The sequence below is a fragment of the Aythya marila genome (genome assembly GCF_965140915.1).
Source record: "Aythya marila genome assembly, chromosome: 1".
Taxonomy (NCBI): Eukaryota; Metazoa; Chordata; class Aves; order Anseriformes; family Anatidae; genus Aythya; species Aythya marila.
Window position 1 is genome coordinate 11,610,064 of NC_139042.1, and position 21,802 is coordinate 11,631,865.

General features: G+C 49.7%; 2 protein-coding genes across 5 annotated transcripts in view; one reads left to right on the forward strand and one right to left on the reverse strand.

Moving 5' to 3' along the window:
• Nucleotides 1–413: 413 nt before the first annotated feature.
• Nucleotides 414–13,759, forward strand: ENDOD1 (endonuclease domain containing 1). 4 transcript variants are annotated; one of them, XR_014317965.1, is made up of 3 exons: nucleotides 414–1,020; nucleotides 6,299–7,516; nucleotides 13,654–13,759. XR_014317965.1 is itself a non-coding variant. In XM_082765357.1 (2 exons), the coding sequence occupies exons 1-2, from the start codon at nucleotides 676–678 to the stop codon at nucleotides 7,430–7,432; spliced, it is 1,479 nt and encodes a 492-aa protein (XP_082621483.1). In that variant the 5' UTR covers nucleotides 414–675; the 3' UTR covers nucleotides 7,433–10,528. The 4 variants fall into 4 exon arrangements, 1 of the variants encoding a protein (XP_082621483.1); XR_014317966.1 differs by lacking the exon at nucleotides 13,654–13,759 and adding an exon at nucleotides 10,552–12,251 and having other exon boundaries at nucleotides 6,299–9,723; XR_014317967.1 differs by lacking the exon at nucleotides 13,654–13,759 and adding an exon at nucleotides 10,552–12,251.
• A 7,735-nt stretch (nucleotides 13,760–21,494) lies between these two features.
• The window catches only part of SESN3 (sestrin 3), a 37,440-nt gene continuing 37,132 nt past the window's right edge, over nucleotides 21,495–21,802 (reverse strand). The window contains exon 10 of the mRNA XM_082765342.1: nucleotides 21,495–21,631. Coding sequence (XP_082621468.1) covers nucleotides 21,545–21,631 — 87 coding nt within the window. The 3' untranslated portion in view covers nucleotides 21,495–21,544. The remainder of the gene's footprint in view (nucleotides 21,632–21,802) is intronic.

A 21,802-nucleotide genomic window follows, 5' to 3' on the forward strand; every position in this document is an offset into this window, starting at 1 on the left:
GGCTCTCTGCCTTTCTGCCTCCCCCGGGGGAGGTTCTGCCAAGGTGTGCTGATGCTGCACTGCAGGAGGATTTCAGACACCCCATCCTGCTCCAGGAGAGTGCCATTCCCAGGCTCCTGTGTAGCACAGTGCTGGCAGCAATAGCGGCGATAGACACCCCAAAAAGAGGCAGAGTGTGTTCCCAGCAGCATTAGTAACCTGCTGCCTCTTTCTTTCCTCTCCTCTCCCTTCCTCCCACTCCCTCGGCCAGGCTCGTGGCTGGGCAGAGCAGCCCACACCTTCTCCTGGCGGTGGATCCGACTTTGCAGCATCCCCCTTGGCAGCCCCAGGAAGATTTCTGGCTGCGTCAGCCAAAATTCCTCCCGGGGACTGTGCTGCAATGCAGACACCACACCCCGCTGGTGCCACTCAGCTACAGACCAGCACCGCCGAGGGCTTTCCTCCTCCTCCTCCCTATTAGCCCCGATGATTTCGGGTTGGCCGGCATCACCTCCTTGGGACCGCGGTGCCCGCAGCGGGTGTCACTGAGGCATCGCTGGCGTTGGGCGGTGCGGCTGCTGCCTGCAGAAGCGCTCGCTCCCCGCAGGGACCAGCGGGTTTCAGATTTCATTTCCCTCGCACGCTACACCCCAATTCCAGACACTTTCTGGCTCCGCCGCTGCATGGACGCAGATCATGGGTCCTTCGCCGTACCCAGCGCAAGCAGACAGCTCCAGGGAGCGGACCATGAAGGCGCTGATTTTATTTTGGCTTTGCGTCTCGCTTTTTCCCGGCTTTTCCCAGGGCAGAGTCGTGGGAGAGGACGAGGCTGGTTTTGCTGAGTGCAACGTGTTTTTCCCCGGACAAGTCCCACCAGAAGGATTCACCGAGCCCTTCCACGTGAAAATCTGTCAGCAGTACAACAGGGAGCCACGCTTCGCAACCCTCTACAGTACCAAGGACAAAATCCCTCTTTATTCAGCTTTTAAATACACAAAAGCAGCCCAAAATGAGGAGGAGAGCTGGCTGGTCGAGCCACAGGTAAGTCAGTGTTTTCTTTGCTGTAAATCAAATATTTTCTGGGCACATTTCCTGGTGAGAAGCTGTTAGTAGGGGGGAGGATTTTAACAAAATACCCCAGAGCTCCGTGGATTTTGTGAACCCCCCTTTGGATATTAATTCCCCATGGGCAGAACTGAGATATTTTAGTGCTTGGAACTGGACAAACAAACAGTTCCTGGTCCCATGGAGCTTGTCAGGAGAGCTTTTGGGAGGCTTTTGGGTGTGAAACACAGCGTGGGGGCAAGGAAAGCCACCCCTGCACTAGATATCCCGGGTGATACTGCCGGTGGGTGACGGGGTTAAACATCTCAGCGCCAAGCTGGAGTTTGCCCTGCTGCCGGCCCTGATAAGAGCTGTTCAGCCTCACAGCATGGACAAAGTGTGTGCTCGTGGCTCACCACCTTGACTCGCAGTGTTACAGCGTGCCCCGGCTGCAGGTTTGGGCGGGGAAGGGAGGTGCCGTGTCCCGCAGCCAGCTGTGTGGTGCAACCTGAGTGCTGCTGCAGCCTTGGTGGGGTTTGCTCCCCTGGCATCCACCATGTTTCAGCAGCTCCATGAGTCTGTTATATTTAAAAGGAATCCTTAAAAAGTTGCTAGTGCCCTATGACAACAAGTATGCCTCACCTTAACTCTTCCTTAACTGTTTTTTTCCCTAAATTTCCAGCAGTGATCATTTTGTAGCCACCTTTGCTCTGCTAAGCTCAGAGCTGAGGCAGGCGCAAGGTGAGGGCAGGGTGCTGGAGCTGGGTGCTGGGGTGTGGGCGCTGTGTGCAGGCAGGATGAAGTTTAAAGCCATTCCCCCTTGTCCCAGAAGAGTGGCTGTCATACTGGTGGCCCCCTTCTGGGTGATGGGAGAATTTGGGAAGGGGAGATTGAAAGCTGAAGGTGTCCCTGTCCTCACCTCAGCCTGGCTGTGCTCTCAGGGCTAGGCTGAGGTGCTCTCCTTCCATTGCATGGGTGCCTGTGCGAGGTGTCCTCTTGCCCTTTTGGGACAGAGGACAGCTTTTAGCAGGCTGCTGCTATAGTGGCGAGGAAGGGTAAGGAGTTTTTAGAGCACAAATTGCACCTAGCAGAGCGAGGACCTGCTGTCAGAGCGAGGGCATAGAGGCAAGGCGGCCAAGATGGCGCCCTTGAGGCCCGTCACCCCCTCTGGCCGCCATGCCTCCTCCTGCTCCTCACGGCCTGGCTCACCGCCATGGCGGGCCCCTCACCTTCCCTGCCCGCTTCTCCAGCACCTCCCTTTGTCCCGGTCACCTGGCCCGCATGCCTTGACCACCTTGTGGTTGTCCCTGATAACGCTCCTGAGCCCCAAACCTTGTGTGTCCTGCCTCAGAAAATCATCTCAGCCCCAGAAAAAAATTTCTCAGCTCTACATCCCATGAAGGCAGGCTGAGGGAGCTGGGGTTGTTCAGCCTGGAGAAGAGAAGGCTCCAGGGAGACCTCACAGCAGCCTGCCAGTACCTAAAGGGGGCTACAGGACAGCTGGGGGGGGACTCTTTGTCAGGGGATGTGGTGATAGGACAAGGGGGAATGGCTTTAAACTAAAAGATGATGATTCTACCTTGATTTTCTGTGGCTTCCCATCAGTGAAGCCCTGTGGGATGCTGTGGGGACAGCTTGTTCCTAGCTGACACTCGGCTGTGCTGGTCAGTGAGAGTGTGGGATAGCTGAGAGCTCTGAGAACTTCTTTTCCATGGAGCAAGCTGCTCTCACCTCTGCTAAACAGAAAAAAAATCTCCTGGACTCTCTCACATCCCTCTTTCCTCCTTTGACTGTTGTTTTCTGAGTAATTTGTTTGCTTGTTTTGTTCTTTTTTTGACTCAAAAGCATCCTTTAACTGACAGCATGGCACACCTTTGAAGGGATGCTCCACATTTTCCCTTGTCTGACTCCTGATTAAGATGTAGATCTGTACTGGGGACCAGTGAGCTCCGGGCGAAAGGAGCCTCACCAAGTGAAACAAAATATGGTCCTGGACCATGGTGAAGGGGAAAGCTAAGGAAAAATCCCAGTATGGGTAGCTTGGAGGAGGCTGCACTGTGGATGGGGACATCGCTGAGCCCTGTGCCTGAAAGCCCCTGTGCCACATCAGGTGGCACTACTGGGGGAAGAGGGAGCACAGAGATCATCTCCCTTCTGCCTGCCCAAATCCCCCACTGGAGCCAGTTTCGTGGTGGTTTTGATCAACAGCATGTAGTAGAGAACTTGTCCCTTGCTAACTCAATGCCGAAGGCCTGATGGGGCTGCAGACTGCCCCAGGTAAAGGCTGACATCTGTTGGGACAGGGCTCTTGTGCGCTTTCTGTCTCAGAGGGACCATGCCTTAGGTGTGCAGCAAGGCTCAGGTCCACACTGATGCAAGAGGGGAAAGTGGAGGACAGATTTTGTACCTATCGTGTGTATTCCTACCAAAGCTAAGCCAGGTAATGAAACCCCTAAAGGGAGCTCTTCACAACACGGGCTCTGTATCAAGGCCCTGAGAGATTACACTGTCTGTTTTCTGCATAACTTCCTCGCTGAGACAGGGATAGCCAGGTACAAACAGGCTGAACTGTGCAGTGGCATGCACTTACTTCTGTGTGCATGCACACCCACACGCAGAGATACAGCGAGCAGGAGGAAATCACTAAAAAAATGCTCTCTGCACGCTGGTGCGTGACTCAGGGTTGTCATGTGCTTTTTTTTGTTGTTTTTATAACATATCGTGATCTATGCTGTGAGGGCACTGTCTCGCTCTCTGTATACCTACCTCCTCAGGAATGCATGCACCAGAAACAAATGCCAAATGTGGCAGCAAGGTAGTCATCAGATGAGAAATAAAAGGAATGTCAGCTACACCCAGCGCTGATTGGCGGCTGGAAAATGTGAATTAATCCAGGAACCAGGACTGATAAAAAATGAGAGGCCAGGAGTGTCCTGATGGGCAGGACACTGATGGGAAGCCCCCAGGCTTTGGTCCCCAAACCTGCTCTATTGCTGACTTGTTAGGGTTAAGAGCAAGCCACTACGGTGGCTTTCACCTTGTCATGTTTTGGTCATCTGAAAGCCTGTAGTTTGGTCAGAGTCTTGGCTTGAGAGAGATGGAGAACACAGGAGTTGCTTTTCCTCTCCTAAGATAGGACAGGCTGGGTGAGTTGCCTTGTGTTTCCATCTGATCGATGATTTCCATCAGCCAGAGGAACAGGATGGGATTTGCATCCCCCAGCCATGGCTACATCTGGGCTTTCCTCTCAGCCTTGGTAGACCATGGAGAGAAGCTGGTGCTCCTGGAGCCACCCATGAGCTTCCTACAACACACACCTCAGCCTCAGGTTCACTCCCTTCTGCAAAATGGCAACCCCCACTGTACGAAGCCCATTTAATATTGATAGGTGCTTGGACTTGGTTCTGCACAGCTGCTTGGATGCATAATTTATTTTTAAATCCCCCTGGGAATGAGGTGTTTGCCTGTCTGCTTGGATCTTGCCCCGAGCCATCGCAGGGTATTTCAGCAGGTGGATTGCAGCCGGCTCCATGGACGCAGATCTGCTCTTGCTGCGACACAACCCAAAGGTTTTTTGGGGCAGCGAGGAGAGGCAGCCTGCGTGCAGGTCAGAGACAGCGCAGGAGCCAGCATGCCTTTGGGGCTGAGTTACAGGAGGCACGAAGCACTCAGCAGTGCGTGAGTGATTACAAACCACACCGGGAGTTATTGTAAGCACCGGCGCTCGGTGATGTCAGGGCCTCACGCATGCACACAGCCACATTTCTGGTGTTCTTTCCTAACTGCGCCCAAACAATCCCGGCAGTATGTGCAAATCCCCGCAGCCGAACAGGTAACCGGCCACATATTTGCTTGATAGGCACCTCCAGGAATGCATGCATCAGCTCATAAATTCAAGTCTACGCCGTCTGCTGCTTGCAGGCTGGGAATCCCTGCGAGGAGGCAGAGCTGGGTGTCTCAGCTCTCAAAACTCCTGGCCAGCTGCAGCCCAGAAGCTTTAGGGCGAGCTCGGGGTGTCTGAGCAAGGGCTGCGGAGCAAGGCAGAAGTCTTGCTAAGTGCTGCCTTCAGAGAAAGCGAAGACTTGTGCCTCCGCACGTAGGAAGCCTCCCAGTCCCGAAGCAGGTTCAAAATGAAGCAAGAACCCTCCTAGCAGGCAGCCGGGGGTAATGCAGCCCGGTGACACGGTTTGTGTTGGCACTGCTGTGTCCTGGGGCCAGCCTGCAGGGGCTTGCCTGAGGCGAGAAGCATCCAAAGCACGGTTTGTACTGTACGGGGAGGAGGATGGATAGGACGGATAGCTGCCTACACCGAACGCAGGGGAGGTGAGGCAGGAGCTGTGGCACTGAGGAAACGCCAGCTCCATGCAAGTTTAAAGCACGTAAGTAGTGGACATCTGTCCGGTTGCAGGAGAGCCAAGGGACCAGGAAGGATGATGGGGGTGATTCAGGGTAGAATAGGAACTCTTTGCCCTATACGTCTCCAAAATTTGTATGATGTAGTGCAGGGAACTGCATGCAGGAGCCAAGAGAACAATGTAATCGGGCCAGCATGATGTTGGGAGCAGAAACAGAGACAACACGAGGCGGTGACTGCCGGAGCCCGCCTGCCACCCCTGAGTTGCTGCCAGCATGCTCACCCTCTAATTCGGGGAAGAAAATGACAATTTGGAGAGGCTGCGGTGTCGAGAGGAGTGACTAAGGAGCAGGCAGAGCTGCGGCCACCTGAGAAAGCCCTGAGCACACGGCGGTGCCCCAAATCTCCTGCTCCCACCGCTCATTACCTCCTGGCCCGGCTGCGTGTGAGGCGCCAGGAGGGGTTGTTACCGCCTGGGGGTCGGGAGGGTGGGAAGGACAGACACAGGCACATAGCACAGATTCCACCGAGGACCTGCGGTGACAGCGTCCTCGCCCACACGATGCTGGGAGGTCATTAAAGACGAGGTTCAGACTGCTAATGACAAGCCCCGAGCTCGCTGGCATGTCTGCGGTCAGGGCAGTGAAATTCAGGTCACCTGCCACAGCGTCCCACCTATTCTGTGAGCGCAGAGAGGTAAATGCGTTCTCTAGGCATCCTACACCTCATGGATTTTTTCCTTCGTTGCTTAGATTTGATGGTTCAGAGACTCCAGGTTGCTTGTTAGATTTAAGGATTGTGGATCTCAGGGTGTGATCTGTAGCGTGGAGTAGCGGCCCTCGTAGAAAATACACTTCAAGGCTCATTTTAGCTTTTTTAGGAAGGCAAATTGCACTCACTAACCCTTTTCTGCCATTTCAGGTAGATGACCCGGACAACGACCAGCAGGAGATGGTGCTCGAGGCCGATCTCGTTGGCACGGTGGCCAACCTGGGTGCCAACCAAGCCCTGACCTCAGACTACGTGGGCTCTGGCTACGAGCGGGGGCTGCTGAACCCCAGCCTGCTCAACGAGGAAGACTTCCAGACAGCCACCTACACGCTGACGAACGCCGTCCCCCTGAGTCCCTCTCTGAGCAAAACCTGGCACAGAGACGTCGGGAGGGTGGTGGAGCAAGCCCTGGCCCCTCACTGCCCCAGCAAGGACCACCTGTACCTCCTCGCAGGCGCGATTCCTTCCAGCGTCCGAGTCAAAGGCAAGGTGTCGGTGCCCGAGGCGCTGTGGCTGGCGGCGTGCTGTGACGCTGCAGAGGGGTGGTCCTTAGGGCTGGTGAAAAAGACCAGCGATGAAAACAGCCTGGCAGACCTGAAGGTGGGTGAGCTGGAGGAGCAGCTCCTAGCAGGGATCGAGCTCTTCAAGGGCAGCTGTGGAGGAGACAGCAAAAACAAGGAGAAAGTGGAAGCGATACTGCAAGCCGTCGGCCAGATCCGGGCCGGGGGACAAGTGGGAACAAACGACAGGCAGGAGTCCAAGGAGAGCGGCTTGGTGAGAAAGGTGGCTGGCATCATTGCCACCCCCTTCATCAAACTCCTGGAGCTCCTCATCTACCTGCTGGTGGAGCTGGTGAAGTTCACCTTTTACTTCCTGTGGCTTGTCATCAAGCGGGTGGGCAGCACCCTCCTGGACGGAGCCTCCAGCCTGTGGGGCGGGGTGGTGTCCTACCTGCAAGCCATCAGCATGGTGCTCATCAGCATCCCCTACGACCTGGGGAGGGTTGTCGCCAACATCTCGCTGGGCTTCCTGGAAATCGTCCAAGACGTGGCGTTCCTCACCTACAGGATCCTGCGCATCCCCGTGGGGTTCGTCCTCCACCTCGCTGCTTTCCCCTACCACTCCGTCTGTGCCATCCCCTCTGTCCTCAAGGACCTGGCCGCTGGGATCGGTGGCACCTTCTCACTGGCTGTTGATGCCACAGCCACCCTCCTGCACGGCTTTTATTACGTGGCCAGCCACATAGCCAAGCGGTTCATCCCTAAAGGCTCCTCCGGTGACTGACAGGGAGAGAAACCGAGGCTGCAAAGACGTGAAGGGGAAGAGGAGCTCTAGGATAGGTGGCCAAACGCAGTCCGTTTCGTTCTGGTATTTATTGTAGCGACGTTAATGATAATGAACCAAGTGGGGGGAGTAACAGGGAGGGCCGAGGTAACTTTGTCAGGGGACACCACCGCTGCGACTCAAACTCTGTCTATTTTAAAGCACTGGGATCCTGTCGGTGCGGGTCACAAACTTTCTGTGATCTGCAGACACCAAGCTCTGGGGATGCTCTCTAAGCTGTTTCCTTCCCACTGAGGTGGCAGCGGGACCTCTGCGCCCTGCAGCAGCACATCCCGTGGGGTGGAGGTGCTCCTCTGGGAGGGATTCGGTTTCTGAAAGCTGGAGAAGGGAAAAGGAGGGCAGGGTGCAAGGCTTAGGGGCTGGGCAGCGGGGAGGGAATGGGGCCGGGTCCTGCTGCTGGCCGCACTGCTCACTTCTCTGGGACCTGCTGGTGGAGCCCGAGGAGGAGTTTGGCCAGGTGTGCCTCGTGGCTCCTTCAAGGCAGCTGAAACCAAGCGGATCTGGCTGTGAGGAAGCACCAGCTTCTAGTTCTTTCCTGCAGGGGGAAAGCATTTCCCCTTCGCTGTGCCAAGCTCACTTTCCCTGAGCTGTTCCTCGCTCCCTGGTGAGCACTGAGGACCTCAGCCCCAATTCCTCGCCCTGGCTGGTGGGCTCCAAAGCCTGGTAGAACCTTGTGGGTCATGACTGGGGCTTTGAGACAACCCCAGCTGCCAGTGACCAGCCTGCTTCTGTTCATCCAACATCCAACAGCACCTCTGTGCTGCAGGATTGTGCCCAGGCGGGGAATTGGAAATGTTGTGGCATCCTCCTCAGGCGAGTTGGGAAAGCCCAGCTCACTGCAGAAAGTGATCCTCCTGTGCTTTTCTGCAGGACAGAAGAAAAGTGGCTGTGCCTTTCTTACTGGTCTGGCTTGGTGGTGTCCTTACCAAAAGGCGTCTGGGGAGCAGGGGACAGGAGATGAGCGGGGAGCACGGGGGGAATTTTGCTGCTTGTTGCCCAAAGCCCCATCCAGCCTGGCCTTGAACACCTCCAGGGATGGGGCATCCACAGCTTCTCTTTGCCACCCTCCGAGTGAAGGATTTCTCCCCCCTAAGGTGGCTGGGGACAGGGGACAACTCGTCATTGCCCCCACCAAGCACCCCGTGTGAGAGGTGCTTCGTGGGGGAAGGGTGGCCTCCCGGCTGGCTTCATTCACGAGGAAAGGCAACTTTTTGTGCTCATCAGGGCCTAATCAGGTAAAGTCAGCAACACTTGACAAACCCCTCCTTCGTCCTCAAGCTGTCAGTAGAGGGATTTGGATGCAAGGGGCACGGTCGCTGCTCCCAGCAGAGAGGCAGCCGCCTGCCTTGCATCCAGACCTACCTCTGCATCTAGCAGGCAAACACAACCCAAGCTGGGCAGACGTGGGGCTGTTAAAAGGGTCTGAACACGCTCGGATTGCAGCCGTGACGAACCCTAACCAGCACAGGTCGTTTTTCTTCTCTGCTGCATGTCTGAGCAGGCCATGGGAAATCTGCCTGAAACACCCAGTAATTGTTACAGAACAAGCAACATCCTGCTGCAGACCATGGCTTCAGATTATTCTTATCTGGGCATGATTTATGGCTTGTGAGCTTTACTCTGTCCTAGGAAATGTATGGCTTTAACAAAATAAAAGTTACTTTTCCAAAGGAGGGCTGGTATCACGTTTCTGTCCCAGCTGCAAACAAGATAATGCAGCCCAGCGAGCTCCGGCTAATCAGGAAAGTAAGAGCAGCATAGTCACTCTTTGTTAAGGCCTGACATCTGATATTAATGGCCCTTTTCTGCTTTGAAAACACCTTTGCATTTTCAAAAGCGCATTTATTAGAGTACGCAGGTAGGAGCTGGGGGTTGCAGCAGACACGTTTCACTCCCTATGTGCCACAGGAGGTGTGTGCTCAGACAGCCTGCATGAGGTGGGGCAGGACGGGAGCAGGAAAGGAGGCTTCTGTGTGCAGGAACGGGGGCAGGATCTGCGTGGAGAGCGGCTCCCTGAGCACACGTGGGCTGGGGCTTGAGGCTGAAGAGAAAAAGGGGGAGACCGGTCCTCAGTGGCTGCACCCGGGCAGGTCACCTTGGCTGCTTTGTGGCTGGCAGGGAGAAATTCACTCTTGTGGGATGCTGCTGGCTTGGGCAGTATGAGCAGATGTTTAGAAGAAGACCTGCTACTCCTAGGAGCAGCTGCTCTCCACCAACTACAAACACCAGGGGTGAGTAAGGTGTGGGCACCTCTCAGCACATGGGAGGGGAGCCCTCAGCCACGGGGGGCCCAGCAGGGGAAGGGCTGCCCCTCCTTATCTTTATGGGATGATTTGGGGCTGGGAGTCACCCACAGGACGGGGAGGCGATGTGAAGTGATCTCCCCTCAACCAGCCCACCCAGCCCTTCAGCACAGGAGCTTCTGTGCGCATCGAGGCGGCCTTTATCGCAGTTATCTTTGCTCCGGGGTTGGGCCCAGAGAAACGAGCTGTGCCCTACAAGCACAGCAGCCCTGGCAGCACCACTCACAGCCCCCAGCCCCGGGCTCAGGTCTTCCCAATCCCTTTTTGGTGCCATTTTACGTTTTGGAGCTGCTCCTCTCTGCAGACAGGGGCTGCTGCAGCTGAGCAGGGAGCCGAGCCCTGCTCGTTCCCGAGTCCTCCCTCCAGCTTAGGCAGCGCCAGCAGATGAGGAAGGTGTCGGGAAATACCTACATGAGCAGCTTGTTTGGCCGGGAAGGATTGCCTGGCAGCACAAAGCTCAAGGTGTGCACAACCGCGATACCCCGCGGGGGCATGGCCTCATTTCTCCCCTCTGCATGGCCTCGGACCTGCTTCGATTCGGGAACATGCCTCACACCGGGTGACATCTGCCGTTGATTTCAGCAGAAGCGGTGTTTTTCAGCCAAGCAGAAAGGCCTGCAGGTTCCCCAGCAGTGTTAGCATTGCAGCCGGCTGGAAAATCTCCAAGGAAATAGATTGTCAGAGAGGGATGATTTATCAAACAGGATTTTTTTTTTTTTTTTTTTTTTAATTTTCACAGCAATTTGTCTTTTCTAGTGGAAAAGGCGTTTCCGGTCCAGCTTGGAAGAAGGACCAGAAACATCCAAGAGCAGTGCACGGTGTGGATTTGAGGTGTAGACGTGGATGTTCAGCACTTTCTCCTGCCTAAAGGCAAGCCTGGCACGTGAACAGGGCTGTTTCCATCCCAGAGCAGTGCCCACCCTACCTTCTGTCTCATTTTCTTCCACTTTTAAGTGTGAAAAAAAAAAAAATGTTTTCTTTCCAAAAGTACTGAAATTGTGACCATTTGCTGCGGCCTGTGAAGCTCAGTTTGGGGCTGGTGGCTGAGGGGACTTGTCCCAACCATGGAGACCTTTGAGGTGCCCCTTGCTGCAGACCCCACAGGGTACAGGAGGGAAAGTCACGTTGGCCTGGCTTGTGTGGGTTGGGATGTGTCTGAGGACCTGGTGTCTGTCCTTTATTTCCCTCAGTGTTCGAAGTTTTTCTCTTTCCCCATCAGCTGTGGGCAGATGCAGACGCTGGGCACTGAGCTTGGCACCCTGGGGCATGGCAGTGGGGTTCTGCTCCTCCATGGCAGTGGTAATTTGCACCCAGGTCTGTTAATTAGAGCTGGCAGGAATTCCTCCATCTGAGCTTCTTCTGTTCTTACAGAAAAGCCCCTTTCTGCAAAAATTACACTTTTCTTGCTCTGTTTTTCTTTTTCAGTATATATACATAAAACAATGGGGTTTAGTTTAAATCTAATAAAAATGTTTTCAATGGATTTTTTCAACATCACTGTGCTGTATTGATCCTCCCCCTCTACTCTGCCCTGGTCAGGCCTCCCCTGGAGTGCTGTGTCCAGTTCTGGGCTCCCCGGTACAAGAAAGACAGGGAAAGAGTCCAGCAGAGGGCCACAAAGATGATACAGGGCCTGGAGCATCTCCCCTATGAGGAAAGGCTGAGAGACCTGGGGCTGGTCAGCCTGGAGAAGAGAAGACTGAAAGGGGATCTCCTCAGTGTGTACAAATACCCGAGGTGTGGCAGACAGAGGGATTGGGCTGATTTATTTGTGTTGGTTTGTGGGGACAGGACAAGGGGCATTGGCCACAAGATGGAGCCCAGGCAGTTCTGTACCAACATGCAAAGAATTTCTTCACGGTGAGGGTGACGGAGCACTGGGACAGGCTGCCCAGGGAGGCTGTGGGGTCTCCTTCTCTGGAGATATTCAAGGCCCATCTGGACATCTACCTGGGCACCCTGCTCTGAGGAACCTGCTTTGGCAGGGGGGCTGGACCCGATGGTCTCTGGAGGCCTCTTCCAACCCCTTCAATTCTGTGGTTCTGTATTCAGGTGTGAGCAGGAGTTTAATCTTCTGTGAGGTGAGTGATGCAGCCCAACCACATTTCCCATGACGTGCGGGGTGGAGGCGGATCGGGCTCCCCCAGGTGATTCAGCGCAGAGCTCACCCTCTGCTGGAGGCTGCTGGCTCTCCCGGGTCGCCGAGGAGCCACGAGAGATTAGTCAGGTCATGTAGCAAGGCAAATTACACGTCTGTGCTCAGACAGTGTCATGTCCCCAGCCCAGCTCTTCTGCTGGAGATTTTGGTGCATCATGAGAGCCACCAGGCCCTGAGGACAGCGTGGCACAGGTGGCCAGGGCTGGAGCTGGCCCTTTTCTACGGGGCCACTCCTTGCGACAGAAACTGGGGAACAAATGGTCAAATCAAAACCCGATGACTACTAAAACACTTCAGTTTCAGCTAAAATTATTTTATTTTATTTTATTTTATTTTATTTTATTTTATTTTATTTTATTTTATATATTTTATTTTATTTTATATTTTATATATTTTATATATTTTATTTTATTTTATATTTTATATATTTTATATATTTTATTTTATTTATTTTATTTTATTTTATTTTATTTTATTTTATTTTATTTTATTTTATTTTATTTTATTTTATTTTATTTTATTTTATTTTATTTTATTTATTTTATTTTATTTTAATTTTCTACTCGCCACCCCAGCCGGGAGGGGACGGAGGGCTTTTTCCCTTTTGGAGCAGCAGCTTCCTGCAGGTCAGGGATGTCCAAGCTTTGCTCAGGAGGCCTGATGAAAGCCAGAGCACAAAAAGCACGCACGGGCAGCTTTTAGCTATGCAGGAAATACATATATCCTGTGATTTTCTTATTTTATACATTGAAAAGCACAAAACCAGGCGTATTTACACGAGCTAGTTATCCTGATGGATGAGGCCATTTATAACAACCCCAATCCTGCCTTGCGTCTGTAGGGCCTCCGCTCTGCTCTCCAAGCATCTCGCCTGGTTGCTCAGCCACGATCAAATTAAAAGTTGTTGGGGGGAATTAATAAATGAGTGTGCTCGCACCTGGCCTTCCAGTTGGGCTGCATTTTGAAGTCAAGTCACGGGCTGGTGGCTGCACCTCAGCCCATTAACTGCCCTACAAAGGAGCCGGGGCAGGTCACCAGTTCCTCCCAGTGCCTCAGAGTGAAGAACCCAAGGCCGTGCTGGGAGGAGGCCTAGGAAACCCCAGTAAAAGCTGAAATTGAGCCCATCCAATCTTACGGATGTGACCTGGCTGCAAACTGCCAGCAGGGCAAGAGAGGTGATGCTTCCCCTCTGCTCGGCACCGGTGAGGCCTCACCTCGAGTCCTGTGTTGGTTCTGGCCTTCCCAGTACGAGGGAGGCCTGGACGTACTGGTGAGCGCCCAGCAGAGGGCCACCGAGGTGATGAAGGGCCGGGAGCACCTCTGCTGCGAGGAGAGGCTGAGAGAGCTGGGGCTGCTCAGGGTGGGGAAGAGGAGGCCCAGGGGGATCTCAGCAGTGTGCCAACACCTGAAGGAGGGAGCACAGGGGATGGGGCCAGGCTCTTGTCCAGGAGGTTTTGAAGACCTGCAAGGAGGAGACCCCACAGCGATAAACCAGAGATACCCAAAAAGCTCCACAGCTTGTACTAAGCAGTTTTGTCTTTCTGAAAAGGCGATCAGCATCTCACCCAGGAAAACCCCTTGGTGGCCCTTCAGCAAGATGCTGCCTGTACCCATGTCTGTGGCAGGACTTGGCTGGTGGGAGGGTGGAATAGTGCTATAATTTGGCTGCAGTGTGAGCTTTGCATTGCTGTCACCCTCAGCACCCACATCATTGTCCATCGCCCCAGCCTTGATCACTGACAACTACATATTAAAAGGACATCATCTTCAGCAAATGCCAAAGATTTTTCAGGTCCTGTGCTTGCAATACAGACCTGGACTAAAGACCAGCACAAGTGCACGGATGAGAAGGACACTTCAGGACCGGAGCTCTTCCCAAAACACAGCTGCACGTGGTAAATAACGGACCCAACACAAGCCATGTTTTATCAGTTTTATTTAACCAATGAAATTCCTACTGATAACAATGAAAGTAATTTCAGCAAGTATAAATGCGATACAGTTTTAAACAAACCCCATTGTTCCGTACCTATAAATAGATTTTTCAAAACCTCATAAAAAGTGCAGATTTATGAATTGCTGTTAAAATGTTAATACACGATTCCTTTGTTTAAAAATGCGTTTTTTTGTCTCTTAACTCACAAAAAAAAAAAAAAAAAAGTTCCTTCTGCATCTGTTCAGATAAATTCAAGTCGGGTAACTTAAAAACTAGGAAAGGAAAAAAAAGTCACACACAAAATGAAAAGATCCATCCCACTAGGTCAGTCTGTTCTCTGCAAAAAAAAAAATAAAAAAAATAAAAAAAATACCAATCAACCATCAACAGAAAAAAAAATGGTGAAAGCTGCTGTGGACACCCACAGGTAACTCCTAGCAGCTGCCTTGCTGCAGGCAAACCTCCTGCGAAAGCACGGACCCTGCGAGCTGTCCCAAGGCGGTGGCCCAAAGGACACCACGGGCGAGCTGTCCTTGTGCCACCCTCGCCTGGCAGCGAGCAGAGCCACAGGGGACAGCAGGAGGGAGCAGCAGGATCGGAGCTGTGCCTCCTCCTCTGTCCCGAAATGCCCCTGCAGCAAAGGGGACAAAGGTGGCGGCGGCCGGGCCGCACTGGGCCGTGGTCCCATTTATTCCCTCTCCAGAGGGTGAGAGCTGCAAGCCTGGGGCGGTGGGCACGTCCCGACAGGAGGCTCAGACCCACAACCGTCTTTGGAGAAGCCTAAAAACGAGCCAGGCTTCGTGGACGTCACATCAGGCTGATTTGGGTACGGGAGGGAGGCCTGGAAGCCACGGGCTGCCGACACACCGTGCCCACCATCCGCTGCCTGTCCCTCCTCACAGCAGGGCTTGGGTGAAGCTGGTGTCTCTGCGTGTGCACCCGTGTGTGTGTGTGTGTGTGTGGGAGGGCAGCACGCCCGCACGGAGCCGAGGAGGTCACAACATTTCACACCAGGGCCCGGGCTGGAGGTGGACGTGTCAGGGCCGCCCGCGCCGCCAGCCCTCCTCCCCGTACCTACAGTGGTATTTCATCTACAGCAGGGGCTGTTCAGCAAGAGCGGTTTAAAGTGGCTAGGTTCATCAAGTTTGCTACTTTACGAATTAAAAACAAAACCAAAAAAAAAAAGGAAAAAATAAAAACAAAAAAACCCAACAACTATAAATACAAAGACTCTCACTCACCAGACGCTTGCAGCCTGTGTGAATCATAAACTGCATCAATATTCTGTTAAAAAGCTTATTCTACTTAAAACTATACATAGTACAAGAGATTGAAAAGTGGCAGTCGTGTACGGCCGCACTGCCTGCCCACGGTGGCCCCCAGTCAGGTGCTTCATAGAAATCAAGGAGTTACAGTAACAAAGCACGGGACTGCAGAGCCCATCACAGCTTCTGATTACACTGCATACAAAGTACCAAGGGGAACACAAAAAAGAACTGGTGTTAATACTGATGAATCAAAGAGTAACTATAAAGATCAAAACAGACGTTTCACAGCATGCTACATATATTGCTCACAAACTTTTTTTTTTCTTTTTTTTTCCTTAAAAAAAAAAAAGGCTAATACAAAACAAGAAGTTGGCAGTCTGATTTTCAGTTATGTCAGAGAGATAAAGCATATACATTCATTACGTAGCTTTCCAGCAAAAGGGTAAAACCGAGAGATTTCAAGTTTACAAAATTCCTATATTTTTATTTATTTTTTAAGCTACCGTTTATATCCAGTTCCGGTCAATAGTCGTGAACCATCGGCGGCCGCAGAGTCCGAGGGCTGCAGCCTGGTTATTTTTTGTTTCCCTACAGGAACATTTCTTTGCCTTGGGCGCTGGCGGGTGGACGGGGAGGGAAGCGAGAAGGAAGGCTGGGCTGTGTCTGGTGGCACTGCATGAGCATGGAGTGGTGAATGAGGAACCCAAAAATCCCCTTCTAAGAGCTGGTGGAGGAGACAACGTGCTTCAATAGCAGCACGCTGCACACAGCCACAAGGGGAAGGCTCCCTTTCCCTCCTCCATCCCTGGAGAAGGAGAAGGGGATCTTTCCAGAGCGGCTTGGGGTTTTGTCTTTGAGGAGATGTTGGGTGCAGGTGTTCCCTACCGCCTCCCCTACGCGCAGACGTGCACGAGGACCTTTGGGACACAGCAGTGCAGCTTCTCCAGCCGGCCTCGAGACAGCCCCTTGTCTTCTGCTGCTGCTTACAGCACAAGCTGCTGCCCCCTTGCCATATATTCACTGGCGTCTTAAATACTGGCTCTAACTGCGGCCGAGAGCAAGGGCAGAATTCAGATCCCTGCTTTCCACGAGCTCTGCTGAACACCCCAAGGTGTCTACGTCTCGAGCAACCACGAAGTCTGCCTTTGGAGTTATCCCTCGAATACATGAAAAACCAAACCCATTTGTTCGGAAGGCTGTCTGACTACGGGGAAGCCGAGGAGTAGCCCCAAAAAAATGACCCCGTGGGCTCCTGCCCTTCTCCCACCCACTCTGCACTTGAGGCTCTTCGAAATTCCCTGCTACAATTCCCTGTAAGAAGCCTGCACAGCTAAAAGGCTCAAGCAAGGGGAGTGTTGCCAAAGAAAGCATTTTGTTAGTGGATCCACTGGATTAGGACTGTAATTCCAGCGATGGAACATGACACGCTACTCGCAAATGCTACCTAAATGTTTTAAGTAAGTACTAAGCGTCAAACTTTACACCAGATTTAGCATTTTCCTGCCCAGAAAGAACCCAATGCCGGAATTAAGTGTTTCTGAGCAGGAGAAAGGTTCTCTGAGCTCAGGAAGGAATGGTGGCCTACGAACTTAGCGCTGTTTTAGGAGGTTATGGTGAAGGGGCTGCCTCTGCAAGACTGCTGGGGCTGTGAGCTGGGACAACGGGCAGCGTGTGATGTGGGGTGGCGGGAAAATGACAGTTTTAGCCCCCAGTGAGCAGCAAAAGGGTTAAATGCCTGCAAGAGAGGCCTGATGTGTGTTTAGAGAGCAGCTGCGTGACTGCGTGGCAAGAAAACTTGCTTCAAGAGATAAATTAACACTGTTCAAGATGCCCCTCAAGTTTCCTCGTGCTGCTTTCATCTCCCGCACCCATGATCCATGAAGTAGGTATGAGATGTCAAATTCGTTCTCAATTGGAGATAAAAAGCTTCGTTTATAATTTCTTCATTAACGTGAAAAAGCTGGTGGGTGCATCTCTTTAGACAATCATACGTGCCAGGGACATTAGGGAGAATAAATCTGAAGTTCAGATGGGGAAAACTGACATTTTTGTCCAGCTTTTGGAATGATAGTTAATGGCACGCCAATTCTAGCAGCTTTATATTCAGAGCAGCTCTGGGAAAGTTCATTTACTATGAACTCTCCCCCCTCCTTTTTTTTTTTTTTTTTTGTGCAACATCACCTCTTATTTATGGGAGAAGGATCTGAATGCTTAAGGAAAAAATCTGAAAAAAAAATCAGTTTTAATCAAGAAGACTTGGAATATATCCGTCTGGCCAAAACTTGCGTCCTGGCACAAGCCATCCACTTGCTAATCCCAATAAATCTTTTCTGCAAGCAGAGGTTAAATAATCCAGCTCTTCTAAAAGGGAGCCTGAACTCTGGAAGAGGCGCCTGAAATGCATGTCAATGTGCATGGAAAACACACACGCATGAGAAACACCGAGAACCTGTTCTGCAAGAGCAGCAGCTTACAGTTTAACCTCTTTTGAAAAGATTTCTCTGAGTCTATATTAAGTCCCCCCACCAACCCATTTCACTAACAATCGCTGCAAATCACACAGATCTGCTACATATTATTCCTTTAATCTCTATGGAAACTGCTTTTATGCTATTGAATTTAGGTGATTAAGTATCTTTAAAAATCTGACTCAAAAATGCAAGTGGGCACCTTGCAGGGTTTTGCTGAATGCCTAGCTGCTTAAATTCCCATTGAAATTCAGGCAACTAACTGCTTTTCCCAAATCCCATGAAAGCATTTATCAGCATTGCTACGAACAAAAATACTATTGAAGAATCTGGTGCTTTGACCTTCTGCACTCGAGTAAGAGAGAAGCAAAATGTTTTCCTTTTTGTTCTGTTCTAATCTGCTCTAAATTTATACAGAGACCTACCAGGTTTATAATTGTTTATAATCACGGATTTTCCTGTGCTTTAAGATTTCTTTAATGCATAGGAAGAACTGATGTGGCAATTTACTAGTTCTTAAAGCTGAAAGTACATCCTTCTCATTTTAATCAAGTTTTTGGGACAAAGTGTGTATGTTTCAGTTCAGTCATCTACAGCTTACCAAAATTCTCATAGGATACCTCAACGCTAGTTTTGGTAGCTATGTGTACAGATTCTACCTTAGTTTAAACTGGTTTCTGTTCCAACGTGATGACACTCCTGTGATGATCAGCTGCAGGCTCATATTCTGGGAAATGCAAATGCTTTCTCCAACTGATATCTTTTCCACTTCTCTTCATCACCAAAAAAAACGGAGTGATTTCCATACAGCGAGAAGATACGCTACCAGAACACACATTTTACAGTGATTCTGCAGTGATAAGAAGCTGTCCCTGCTCAAAGCTGCTCCCTACTTACAGCATTTCCTGTGCTAGCTCATTAATTTGTACCTAACAAGCTTTCTCCTCAGTAGACAGGAGACTGCACACTTTGTTTGTGTGTTGGTCACAGCTGGGATTTTGTGGACTAACATTGATGCTGGTAAATATCAATTCCAATAAAGGAAAACAGGGAGAGTATCTACACTTCCAATGATTCCGGTACTCTTCAGGATAATATTAATGATCAAAGGGTGAAGATTCACATTCATGAGTGCTTTAAAAATGTAAAAATTCCAAGAACACTTGCACGTTACAATTTGGCACAGTGTGAGCCTAAAGCGTGCATAAAGCATATGGTATAGCTGTATGACTTGAAAGACCTATTCTGAACAAACATCTAGTAAAAATCATAAATTTGAGTATAAAAACTAGGCTATAAATCGTTACACTGTAAATGCAGTACTCTGAAAAAAAAATGCCACATGGAAAATATCTCCAAAAGTTTCAAGTTTGCATTTAATATTAAAGGAAAAAAAAAGTAATAGCAAACTACTTGCACAATGACATTTCCTACGGTGGAATGTCCTGCAGGCCATATGTGACTTGATATGGCACTTAAAAAAAAAATTACCGATTTACTACAAATTTTATGAAGCAATCCATTTATGGTTTCTATATTTCAAATCTGCTCATGTACTTTGCTCTGAAGGCATTTGAGCTGGCAAGTATATTTCATAAGGAAAGAAGTAAAGGCACTCATGTTTCCAAACATAAAACTCAAGCTACTCTAAGAGTCTTTGCATTTCTGAAGGGAAACTAAGCGGTCCTATTAGTTACCCAAATCTAGTTTCACCTCCTTTCCAGAGCTCAACTGTGCTTCTTGAGAACCACTTGGCTTCTCAAAGCAAAGGAATTTAAAGTAGTACTGTACGGTTCCCACCACTCAAAAAAAAAAGCAAAGGTATTGCATGAGAAGTCCTCTCAGCAGAACTGTTTTATGCACAAAAGCCAGTCGGTACGGCCACTACATTTACAACAGGGAGGAAAAAGAACTCTAACAACTTAGAAAGTCAATCTAAGTTCATACATATCAGTGTCTCAACACTTCTGAGAAATCTTTGCAGTTAGCTATTGAAAATAAATAAATCTGATGTTTTACCCAGTGCTCTCTCCAGAAGACAGTCAGATGCTGTCCAGAGGGTACTTTTCCAAGTAGCCAACATTACATTAAATTAAAATAAAAAAATTTACTGATTTTTCCTCAAAGGTTTTTCACATGCAGAATCTGCAGTCTGAAAGTGCAGAGAAGTGTACAATCATTTAGCTTTCCAATCTGGAACAGACAGATTAAGCGAAAAATCCAACACGTGGAGTCACAGCAAAGTATCAGGAAAAGGGAAGAAAACTAACTTGAAAGCATAGTGGTCCATGGTTTTGTCAATGGAAAGTGTTAAAAGTATGACTGGTAATATTACCATTTTCCAAAAACTATTCTGAAATCATCAGTGGAAAAAAATCCTGTATTATCTTCTACAATCCAATGGAATATTAAAAAGAAACCCATCCAGTTACTTCTGCACGTATGCGACAGAAACAAAGGTCACCCTCCTCAAAGCACTACGAAAGGTCCAAACCAACAGACAACAGTTTAAGCAGTGACAACTTGCATCCTACTGGGTAAGTTTAAGCATCTCTTTAGGCACTTCACTGGTTCATTAAATGCAATACAAAATAAAGCTATAAATATCAACATTTTGTGCTCTTAAAATTAGTCAAAAGCAACAGAAAACAGCACAAAAGTGTGACATTTTTGGCAGCTTATTTCTTCCCTTCCCCAATATTACCAGTTGTCCAAGAATGCTTTGTTTTGGGGATGCTTTGGCATCTCAGTATCAGGTTGTCTTAAGCCATAAAAACTAAAACAAAACTGCTAGGCCTTAGACAATAAAGAAATTTGGTTTTAAAATTTCTTTATGGCTATATAGAAAGGACACTTTAGCAGTGACATGATAGGGAAAAAAGCTTGCTTTCTTTTTAAATATTGCACTTTTCTTTTGTTCACCCACACTAATGCATAGAAACGTTTAAACTTTGAATATTAAGACTTCATGCTATGAAGAAGTTATGGGAAATAGATTTCTACACATCCAATATGAAAGAACAGATATGCTAGCCTGCCTTTACTTTCCTTACTTAAAACATCGAGAAAGAAGAGAGTGCAAAAAAACCCACAACCCTATTTTTGGTCAGCCTGTGTATCAACTTTATAGGTGCCAACTAAACGAATTGCAACATGTGATGAGCATGGATATTGTAACGACAACTGAGGGTGACTGTCAGTAAAAGAGGATTATGCATGATTGAGACACGGTAAGTGTAGCGGAAACGGCAATTTGTGAGGGCTCTTCTCTTGGGAAGAGGCACGATAAAGCAGATGAATTTTGCACTTCAGTAGCATGCTGTAGAATTTGTCACGATTAATTTCACATTAAAGTGTGGTCAATGTTTGCATCCACATTTCACATCACCTTCAATTGCTGTAGTAAGACAGTGACTGGCAAGCAGTCTCCAGGAGACACAGAAGAATCCAGTGGGCAATTCAATGCAACACAGCGTGTGCGTCTCTGTCAGAGCCAGGACGTGGTGGTACGTTCTCGGAACAGGCAGAGCCGATCTTCTGGTGGACTCCACTAATCTGAAAAATGATTGCTTGGAAAAGAAGTCTCTAAGCACTTCACTCCGGTGCTTAAAGAACAAAGCGCTAGAATTGAATATCATAAAAAGAGTTTTAGGATTCTGACCACTGTGCAGAAATCCAACCGGAAACAATGCAGAGTAGTGCTCCTCAGTGTTACTTTTGTTATCATTAGTAATGTTAAGCATCAAGAAAATAAAACACGTCATTGCACATTACAGCCGTCGAGAAACACGGCTAAACTTTGACACTAGAGAATTTGAATAACCTGATGCTACATCACAAACAGCTTCTGGTGTGTATCTATTTCAAAAGGTCTTTACATACTCGGTAAAAATTCCTTTACTCCCTCCCAGTGACTGCTTCAGGTTAAGTGACGAGTTATGGCACGAAGGGCATACAGAAGTTCTGCTTGCATACGAGCTTCCATTAGAAGTAGATTTACGTGAACCTGTTAAAAATTAAATCAGACATTTAATTTACCTCGTAACGCAACATCATTTATTCATTTATGCTAGCACCTGTAACCTTTAGTAAAGTACTGTGGCATGAAAACATGTACTTTCTCCCTGTACCCTGCTGCAAGACTCCTGTTCCTTTTGGGAATCCTGTCTAGTATGCC